Below are 11,293 nucleotides of genomic sequence, written 5' to 3'. Positions count from 1 at the left end.
AGATGGGGGATGGACTGCATTAAGAACAAAATAACTTCCGGAAAGCTCTTTCAAAATAAACGTTTTTAAGAGGGAACATAGACTGTACAGTCTACGGGAGGGAACGACGGTTTCATCCATGGGAACGACAGGAGGAGATGTATGCTAAAGGGGGGAAATATAGACTACATAAAAAATAAAATAATACAATAGAAAAAGATAAAAGTAAAGAATGAATGAAATAAAAGAATACAATCAACGAATAAAACAGACTCATCATAACTAACTAGGAATAAAAAAAGTAAAACTTAATTTAAATGCCAGCTAGCTAGGCTATATGTTACAATCATTGTACCTAATATAAAACAGACTCAGAAACAGGTTTATTGCCCAGGAGGTTTTCACAGCAAGGAATTTGCCCAGAAAAACTAGTAGGAGAGTAAGAGTCAAGAATCATTAAAAAATTACAGTAAAAAAAGATAAAAAATAAAAATAAAAAAAATAAAAACTGTATAAATAATATGTGACTTTGTAATTGAAATAGTTCTGCATTCTTTAAAACGAAGAGGATGGAACGTGCAAAATGGTGACCAGGAAAGCCGATGGTAAATGTGGTGCAAAAACTGTAAGGTGATTGACACAAAATGAATCAAACTTTTTGAGAGTCGATTAATCAATTAGGTAATTTATCAAAAAAGAAAATGCTAATCATTGTCAAGTCCCAGCTTCTCCAATGTGAAGATTTGTTGCTTTTCTATTTTTTTTAACAAAACAAGTAATTTGGTGATTTTGTTGTTGTTGTTTTTTTACGATTTCAATACATTCTTTAGACTAAACAATTATTAGAAGCCTATTCAGAAAAATTATCAACACGTTAATTAATAACAACAATAATGATTAGTTCCAGCCGTTCTCACGGAGATTGTTTTTGCAATCAGTCTGAATGGAAATCTTCTGCCTCCCAGTCTGTTTGTTTTGAGGAAATCATCTCATTTGGGATCATACAACCCATTAAACTGCCATAAAAAGGCTTAAACAAACAACTCTGCTTTGAAAGGGGATCATTTGGAGGTAGGGAATCATTACTGAGGAATATATGAGCAAGTGAAATGTTTTTATCATCACACACAAGGAATATGAAAAAAATATTTTTTTTTTATCAAGTTTGTCACAAAATGTATTAATAATATTTATTTCCAGTGGAAGAAGTATTCAGATCTTTTACTTAAATAAATGTAGCAATATAATATGAATATGAATATGAATATATATATATGTTATTATTGGTTAAGGTCTTGAATGTTTGTTGAAAAAGTTATTCAAGTAGGCTATATGAGTATTATTAGCAAAAATAAGTATCAAAAGTGGATTTGCAGTCCCTGTGAGTGTTATATGTACTGGATTATTATTACTGATGCATTAATGTGTGGGTAGCCTTTTACTGTTGTAGTTAGTTGAGGTGGAGCATATGTATTGCTAATCTATAAAGAGAGAATCATATTTATAAGAAGAATTTATGTTTTTGCATGTAGTCTTAATCTGTAAAGTAATGACTAAAGCTTTTAAATGAATGCAGTGGTGTATTTGCCTCTTATTGTAGTATAGAAGTATAAAGTAGCATTGAGTGGTTAAGTACAAGTACCTCAGATTGTACTTATGTGCAGTGCTTAAATAAATGCACTTACAGTATGTCAGGAATCCTGCTTCCTAGGTTCATTTTCTGCCTCAGTTTCTGTTTTTACCTGTGAGTCTGTGTTTTTCTGAGTTCCTGAACGCATCCTGTCTAGTTGCCTGGCGACGAAGCAAGGTGGGAGAATTTGCAATCACACTCACCTGTATCTCATCTGCAATCTGCACACCTGGTCCTGATCATCACCTCTCCACCAATTTAGCCGTGAACTGACATCCATTCCCTGCTGGATCGTTATCCTCACCAGTATGTTTGCTAGAGTGCCAGTTAGTAAGTTTGAGAAGTTTGTTCTGCTCTTTTGTGACGTTTTACCGTTGCTAATCTGCCTGTTCCTCTGTCTTCAGTTTTGGGACCTGGAAGATTCTCTCCATCACCGTCTGGTCGTCTGCATCACCTTTATTACTGAGTCTGCACTAATCCATCAGCCGACTCAATTCCACCCACTTCCTCACCAGCTGGATTCCCCTGCTTCCATGTACCAAAACCAAATTACCTTTTTTCCACTCTACTTACCTTGTCTGCTTTTGGGTTCCTGTCCTAGTGAAGCGTGACACAGTAGTTACATTTCGCCAATGATTATTTCAGATTTCATCCAATGTTTTGATACAGATGCTTTTGTAGAATATTAAAATATTTTCAAAACAAAATGATGTACTACCTTACATTAACCAGGATTTAAATAGTTCAGGACTGCAATGAGGCAAATCAAATCACAAAAAAAAGAATGGATTGAAATACCCAACAGTAATATAAATAGGCTATAATAATAATAATAATAATAATACAGATAAGACATGGAAATAAAACAATGCTAAAATTAATAAAAAGACAGGATTTGAGCATGTACAGACCCATATATGCTTATATTTATGACATTCGCCAGAGCGTTGTATAGAAATAGATTTTTAATAGGTTTTATTTAAAAAACAAACAAAAAACTGATAACTTAAAAGACGTTGTTTCATGTATAACTAATAAATGCAGTCTTTGCTACATCATCACTGTATATTCCCTAGGCTGTTTCCTGTTGTTCTTCCCCTCCACGCCAACAGGGGGCGACACATCTCCAGCAGGCCCGGGTCGCGAGGATAAACCTTACCGATCAACGACTGTCGTTCCTTCCGGCTCCGGTCCCTTAACAAGTGGAAAGGTAAAGACAGAAGTAGCGTAGTAATCTAAATATATCTTCAACATCTTATGTTCGATAAAACAATAATGTTTGATATTCGATTGTTGTTAATGTCACAATGAAAAACCTAAACGTATTTCAGCCTTACACGCTTTACAGTCGTGGATATTAGACTTAGAAGTGGGGAAGTGACCCCGGCACTGATGTTCACGAACAGGCTGCCATTTCTCTCGGTTAACGCGGGCCGACTTGGTCGACGTTAATGTAACGTTATATGGAAGTGTGTGGCTAGTGATGTAAACCAAACAAACCTAGTATATTGATTTAATAAAGCGTTAGTTGATGGGCTTTGTGCTGCTTTTGGTTTATATCAGTACATGTAGCTAACAGGCCAGCCGCTAACATGCCCTCATAGTAGAAGCTATTGTAAGCTGTCTGCAGCGTTAACGTTACTAGAGGAATTTGATGCATAAATATGTCGTTTACAATAGATGCTGATGCCCAAGAAGAATCGCATTGCTATCTATGAGCTCCTATTCAAGGAGGGAGTCATGGTGGCCAAGAAAGATGTCCATCTGCCCAAGCATCCGGAGCTTGCTGACAAGAATGTGCCCAACCTTCATGTGATGAAAGCGATGCAGGTGAGAAACTGGGTGATCCAAGGTTTATATTTGTATGTGGATGTAGCTATATTAGCTGAGCTGTATAGACGAATGTTGGTCTCTTTCTTGTAGAGCCATTCTCTTTGAAGAATAAACTATTTGTAATGTTACAGTGCTATCGTTGCACTTGCAGAAGCAATAGGTCATGTTTCAATAGAAATAATTCACTTAACTGGACACACATCAAGATCCAATAGGAAAATTACATTTGAGATAGTTCAAAATGCTGGGCAACATCCACTGGCATTTTGTTAAGATTGTTATATTTCATGCTTGGATTTTACTGTTGCCTTTGGAAGTAATTATAGTCCAATGCACAGCTGAATTAAGTTAAACTTTGAAAGTAGTTGTTTCGATACAGCGTGGCCATTATCCCCAGTTTGTGCCTCATGCATCAGTTTATATTTGGGTCACAGAGGTAAGTAACCATTTGTTTCTCTGATAGAGATTCTTATGCACTGGATGGAATGTTGTTGTTTTTTTTATTCAGATGGTTAGCCTTTGAGGAGTCTGGTAATACCAACAGAACAGCGACTCATGTTTTTACATGGCTTTCTGGGTTTGTCAAACATCGTGCTTAATTATCTTTATTTAGAGAAACCAATGATTGCCCCTGTAACTAAGGGGCACAGAATGGGAGGCAATAGCTGCTTTCCAACCAAGTAGTTACAGGAACGTAGTTAGAGGAAAAGTCCACTTCTAAGCATTTCTACTAACTACTCTCCCCCAAAACCGTTTTTTTCCCGTTTGCATTCCCACTGGCCAAGTGGCCATAGGAACTGGTAGGAGAGGTAAGGGAGTGATGCAAGCACTGCAACGGTCTTTTATAGCGTTAAAATCAGAAAACAAATTCACCAAAAAAAGTATTTACTAAATCTAATGTGTATATAGCATATTTGTTATAATTTAAACAAGTCTCCCAAAGAGGTGTGTGCGCCGGCCGGCCGAAGGGCACGCTTGTGGAGTGTAACTCCGAAAAGACAGTTAACCACAGGTTCCCGTTAATCTTATGATGGACATGTGTTGTGATATTTAAACAAACGAACCGTCAACGGCGAAATAAAAGCCTCTGATTTACGATACCGGTCTGAGAGACCTCCAGCTTACTGCGAGGTGTCTGAGCATGACTGACCGAGCGACGAGCAGGCGCCTGCTGGCTGTCGCCTCACTTGATGGAGCTTCTCAACTCCGAAAACTTTGAAGCAAATTGTCAATTCGGCATCATTTTCCGCAAGACTGCCTATATTCAAAATCTAAACAGTTCATTTCTCGCCTAAAACGGTGTCAGAAGTGAAATTAGTGATGAATAAGATTTTAAAATTGTCCCGTTGTTGGTCTGTCTGTACCGGAAACCCGACCCTCGTTCACCTAGGTTCATATGCGGAAAAGGGAAAAGACCCTGCCCTGAAGTATGAGCTGAAAGAGTTACAGGAACTGCGGCCAGAGGGACTTAAAAATTCCCAAATTGGTCCGGTCGGAACACGAGAAAAAAAGGGTTTTAGGAATTTTATGTTCTAGGAACTGCAAAAACCCCTCTGGTCGGAAAGCGGCTGTTGAGACTTGTGGTGGTACACACATGGCTAGGGAGAAACGACAAAGTTGAAACCTGATTTTATTTTTTTGAAAAATACAATTGTTTTGATGATAACAATGCTGGCAAGATACAGGTTAGCGGGATTGCAGAACATGTAGCGTAGAATCAGTCTTTGTTTTGTTTTTTTGAGGGAAGAGACGCGTATCAGTAAGTATCACGGGAGTTTTGTCGTTTTTGTTTCTAAAAACTCATTTGGACATAGTTGACTTTTTTTTTTTTGACTTGAAACAGTTTGTTCTTGATAAGGGTATCTTAATAAAACAATGGGGCTTTTTTGGTTAAACAGTTGGTTCATGTGGTGAGGTGGGTGGGCACGAGAATAAAAATGAGCTTCAAAAGGGGGAGCATGACATGTTAATGAACCACTGTCTGAAAAGATGCACTATGTGTAGTATGTGCTTACAGTAGAGGAGTTGGTAGTACTGTACCCATTGTGAAAACTACCACTACATTATGTTTGTGCTTTTCCTCCAGTCCTTGAAGTCCTGTGGGTATGTCAAGGAGCAATTTGCCTGGCGTCATTTTTACTGGTACCTCACCAACGAAGGTATCCAGTACCTGAGAGACTTCCTCCACCTTCCCCCTGAGATTGTTCCTGCCACTCTGCGCCGCCAGACCCGCCCAGAGACCGCAAGGCCCAGGCCCAAGGGTAAGCTCACTGTAGTACACGTAATGGGCGTTTGGTTGAATGTTGCTTGCTTTTGTTCTATCGTTGGAATATTTTTTTTTTTTTTTACTTTAAAGCCAATGCCACAATCTGCAGAATACTGACAGTGATAACTGATGTTGGTTTTTAAAGCCAGTATCAGCCAATGCCACTAGAATACTAATGTATTAATCTGTCTAGTTTTAAGTTTTCAAAATACATCAAATTGATTGTAGACTCCCTTTACGTTTTGCAGTCTGAACGATTGGAATAACTATTTTTGTACATTATGTCCATAGGATGGCAAACGTACAAGATATACATAACTACTTGTGTAGGCATATTTATTACAACAATAACACGTCTTTTAAAAGATCTCTACATACCTACACATTACAAAATAACCTAATGTCCTATACCGTGATATTTAATGTAAAGACCGTAATAGGCTTCTCTCTCTCTGCACCGCTAAACAATTATCCCCCTAGCAGGCAAGCTAGCTTAGCAGCCAGTTGGCCAGCCTCTAAATTAGTAAAATGTACCAACTTAATGTTTAATTCACACACTTTTGTCACATCGTAGGAAAGCACGTTGCTATCGCCAGATGAGTGACAATTTAGTTTGGCTAATTTACAGTAACCAGTGTATGATGAAGGCATGTTGAGTGGGTGAAATTAGCAAGCTAACGTGAGCTAACGAGCCAGCAGCAGGCCGTTCAGTCCCTCCCCTCCGTCTCACTGTAGGGAGACTTCTTTGCAGAAAGAAAGCATCAAATACCGGGAGAGGCACAGTCTGGTTAGCCATCTCCCAGTACCGCTGTGGGGAGTGAAGAAGAGGGACCGTAGGTTTGGTTCTGCCGCTGATGGAGCAAACGCCGTTTGTTGTGGGTATCATAGCAACGATATCCGGTTTTCCTTGTTGAATGATAGATTACCGCCGCCTGCTGGAATGGAGTTATTTCCTCTCACGCAGGCGCAGAGCGTACGTGGTACTTGGCCGTCGGCTGTAGTCTCTGCGGTGTGTTGCAATGCTAATTTTTGGTCCAGACAAAGGCAACGACGCCACAGTCAGCCGTCGTTGCCACTAGTGCCCGGCCGTTGGCTTGGTGCGGTGCGTCAGGGCCTTTAGCCTGCTGAGTGGAAGCATTCCAAAGAGATTAACATGAAGACAAAAGGTTGCAGCCATGGCTAAGTGTTGAGAGTTAAGCAACTGATAGTTGAGGGTTTCAGCTGTGTATTAACCTCAGATGACCTGCTGTAACTGAATTATGTTATATAATTATAAAATTGGAAAATGCAAATCCAACCACTGATCAAGTCTCAATATTTTCTGCTAATTTAGTAGGAAGGGCTGGGACTTTGTGGGGAAATCACAAGTCCGATAATCACCCTTTCTTTATCGGTACATGTGTCTGGATCTGCTACCTTATTCAGAACAGCTGATGCTTATCATGTATTTAAGGATTTTACATCAAACAGGAATCTTTGAGTAGATCCCCAGAAAATGTTGTTGTGCTTTAGAGAGATTTCCAAGGTGATAACAATAAGACACCAATACAATAACGATGATATAAATCTTACAAAAGCAAAAAACATGAAGAGGAAAATAAATAATTTATATTGACAAGTTTATTTTTGTAATAAAACACCAATATTTAGAGAGCCTACCCCATCCCTAGAATTAAAGAATACATTAATTTATTGTCAACTTAGTTTAGTTTATTATTTTTAAAATTATGTAGACTAATTAATGGCAAATATGATGTACTTATTGACGTGTGTGTATGTAGAGAGATATATATATCTCTCAATCTACAAAAAACATAAGAATTACATACTGGTGGACTGGTTAATAGTTACCTAAAGTTGTTGAACTTCAGGTTAAGTAAAGTGTGCCGGCCAATTCCAACAGATCTGTAGCATCATTGATCCTCTCAGCCTCCCTCTGCTCCGGATGTGAAGACATGGAGGGGCTGGGTGGTCTCAACTGCAAAGTCTACAAAAATTCCACTACTTTGCAGATGCATAGCTAATTAGGCAATTTGTTCCTTTGTAGCGCGATCATAACAATTTGCGAGCACACATTCATTTATTTGTGGCCGACCGGCAACGATATCATTTGCTGCCACATATTGATTTTTTTTAAAATATATATCTTGAGCTGGTCTCACTCTCTCATACACATTTGGATGTGCTCAAAATTAGTCACTTTGAGCGGCAGTGCGCACAAACTGGACAGTTTGTAAATTTGAGCGCTCAAATAAAATATACACTCACAAAGCGTACCCTTGCACTTTGTCTAAGAAGACGGGAGCAGCAGAGCGCCAAGCGCAGTGAAAGTGACACTTAACCATTGGTTAAATGTTGTTTACAACCTGCTTCAGATGAAACCGGCCGCGATTGCATTGAAACCGTGCCACAGTCCAGCACTAGGTCTAAACCGAGTAAAAGCCGCAACAGGAAGTCTGCTGTTCCTGCGCACAGCAGTACATTCTAGGGTCAGGTTTCGCCCTTAAGCATACAAGTGTCTTCAAGTTGGTCATGAATAATCTGCTCCATAGACTGTATCTAAAGACGGCCGACACGCCTCACCTCCTTCCACTGTACAAAAGTGAAGCCAAAATATCCCAGATACGGGTGCTGCATCTTGTCATTTTGGAGCCAGTCTGCGCAGTAGGGATCAGGCGTTGAAGCGGCAGGATCAAGTCCCGCCCAGACACCCACCTGACCAATTGCGAGTCAGTCACAGCTGTCAATCATGAAATTTCACCGTTTTTATAGCATCAAATAACCAATGAAAACCACCTTTTGAATATATATTTTAGTTTGGCCCATGTCCTATCTGCTAACATGGAGGGGATGGGATTCATGGTCTATACTGCAGCCAGCCACCAGGGGGCAATCAAGATGTTTTGGCCTCGCCTGTACAGTCTATGCATCAACCCCAGCTCATGATAGAGGCCCTGAGGCCAAATGTTAACCAATACTGTTCCCTTACATGGCTCACTGTATTTAGTGAAACCCCTTGGCTTTAAAACTAAACTCACTTCAAAGTGTACTGATTTTCCTCTTGATTTCATCCTTTTGTGTGCAGCAAAAATAACCCATAACCAAAGTGGACCTGAGCTGAATTTTCCTTGTTTATTTCTGCAGGAATGGAAGGAGAGAGGCCCGCCCGCCTTAACCGTGGTGAGGCTGACAGAGATACATACAGGCGATCTGCTGCACCCCGTAAGTATACTTGTAGCAATGTAATCCACCCTTATGAACTGAGTTGCTTATGTGGCCTTGTGTTGTGTTAATAGTTTAAACGAGCAGCATAAAGTCTTAGAAAGGCAGGTAGAAATAGTGACTTTGTCTTGGAATAGTAAGTTGGATTGTTATGCATTGAGAATGCTCTGTAATTGCCAACAATTTATTTTTGAGAATGAAAAATGTATATAATTGAAAGAAAATCCCTCAATTGAAACTTTCATTTAAGCATTGAATGTTAACTTGTTTAAGCAGAGTTTCACAACAATAGACTGAAGTTATTTACCTTGGGTATCTTCCCTTCCAATGTAGTCAAAGACTTGGTAAACAACACTGTGTGCTATAAGCCTTTTTGTTTAGCTAGTTTAGTGGTGGCTTATGTGTTTTGAAGCTTAAGATTTGAAAGTTGTTGGCTGACTTGTTTATTCATAACTTCTCCATCAGCTGGTGCTGACAAGAAAGCAGAGGCCGGTGCTGGAGCTGCCACAGAATTCCAGTTTGTAAGTACTGCTTTCATATTTTCACTGTAAAACCATGTAAATTTCCCTTTGTGGTAAGTTTTTTTATTTGTTTTCGAGACGAGCATTTTTTTTTTTTTTTGTATGGCAAATGAATGTTTTATACAGCAATTATACAAGAATGTCAAACATTCCTCCCTGAAACATTGTTCGCTTGTGGGTGCGGTTTTATAATGGGTTCAATAAGGAATGCCAGCAAGCTGACTTTAGTTGTATAGTGCAGCGATAAAACATTCTTCTGTTGGACTCTTGTTAGCTGATATATTAACAAAACCTTTTCCCTGTTGCAGAGGGGTGGCTTCGGACGTGGCAGAGGACAGCAGCCTCAGTAAATGTCACCATTTTTCTGTACAATAAAGAAAATCAAAATAAGTCACCCATCTCAGTATTGTTTGTATTAAGGAGGATTGTCTCAATTGTGGTTGTGGATTGTGACAAAGGATTTAAAAGTTAACTGCTTGTTTCAGACATTCTCAGATCTTTTATGCTGAGCAGGGGGATGTTAGCAGTTAGAAGACTAGTGAGCACAAGTCAAGATGACTGTCCAGTTATGTACAGAACTTAAAATAGGATCAGACCAATCCAAGACCAGAACAAACTGAAACACACAGTATATACACAACTAGTTAATATTTAAAACTAATATTGGCTAAGTCACTTAGGGTGAAGAGCTTTCTGAAGAGTTTTGGTAGAGGCATATTGAAAATTAGCTAGCTGGCTTTGCTAGCTTCACTTAGACTTTGCTCACCTTTCTTTATGCTTCCTTTATAAGTGGCAATAAAAATGTAGGTGGTCCCAGCTGTCTGTCAACATTGCGTTGCAGAAGTGACACATGGCGGTTTTCTTTTCTAGATGTTTTACTAAAACTTACGGTGTAGGAGCTACATTTATTGGAGGATTTGGCTGATATCTCCCAGACAGCCAGAGCTGCCTGTCTTCCACATTCACTTTCTTGGGAGTGCGTGGGAGAGGGGGTTAACCGTAACAAATTAGAAATGAGTCAAGCTATTTGAAGCAGGAAGTTTTGCATCCAATTGTGATGTTAACAGTGTGTACACTATTGTCCCACAATTTGAATTCAATGACCTTAAGGTATACAGCATCCGTTTTCTCTCATCACTCTGCAGCATGCTTATTGTAACCTATCTACTAAGCCTGATAGTCTTCTGGTTTTGCAGTTGATATAAAAGAAACATTCAACCGTTAATACTAACATGAAATGATAAACATCAACCTCAATTTTAAGAATTAAACTGCTAGTTTGAGACTGCAAAACTTTTTCCCCAAAACAGTGTTACATTTTGGCTGTCGTGATTCTGAGGCGGTTTCAACACCATCCACAATCTTATTTTCCAGCTGTGAGCAGCTCTGCCATTTCCCTTGTGCATTGCATTAACAGCACACTCAAAGGAAATCTGATTTTTAGGGTGCATATTGACTGTTAACTTTGTTTTCACTTTGTGTCCACCTTTCCATAGTGAAAACAACTTAAAATCAGTATGTTTGGGATACGGTTCGAGGCTCTAGCTACAGCTTAAACACATTTTAAGGGAGGTCTTTCTCCTTTTGCTATTTGCAGTGGCGTTCTGATAGCGTACATAATGGACAATCATTTCTTTTCCTATAAAAGTTGTGTGATAATTTATTGTATACCAAATGCAAAAATAGTATACTGTTAACATTTTTTTTATATATCATATGCCTGTAGTGTGGAATGGGGACACAGCAATAAGTTATGACACTGCCTCGATTTATAAAATATATAAAACTTGGTACAGAAACAAGGAATTCCCTGTTCAATAACTTCAGTACAGCACACTAAAC

The 11,293-nt window shown here is 39.0% G+C and overlaps 1 protein-coding gene across 1 annotated transcript; it reads left to right on the top strand.

The window, feature by feature from the left end:
- The first annotated feature begins 2,717 nt into the window (after positions 1–2,717).
- On the top strand, positions 2,718–9,841 carry rps10 (ribosomal protein S10). Its single transcript, XM_078249073.1, has 6 exons — positions 2,718–2,819; positions 3,290–3,439; positions 5,529–5,703; positions 8,853–8,930; positions 9,396–9,451; positions 9,760–9,841. Exons 2-6 carry the CDS (start codon positions 3,290–3,292, stop codon positions 9,799–9,801), a joined length of 501 nt encoding a protein of 166 aa, XP_078105199.1. The 5' UTR covers positions 2,718–2,819; the 3' UTR covers positions 9,802–9,841.
- Positions 9,842–11,293: the final 1,452 nt, after the last annotated feature.

This window comes from Sander vitreus, chromosome 4 (genome assembly GCF_031162955.1).
Source record: "Sander vitreus isolate 19-12246 chromosome 4, sanVit1, whole genome shotgun sequence".
Lineage (NCBI taxonomy): Eukaryota > Metazoa > Chordata > Actinopteri > Perciformes > Percidae > Sander > Sander vitreus.
This window is presented reverse-complemented; position numbering and strand designations above follow the sequence as displayed.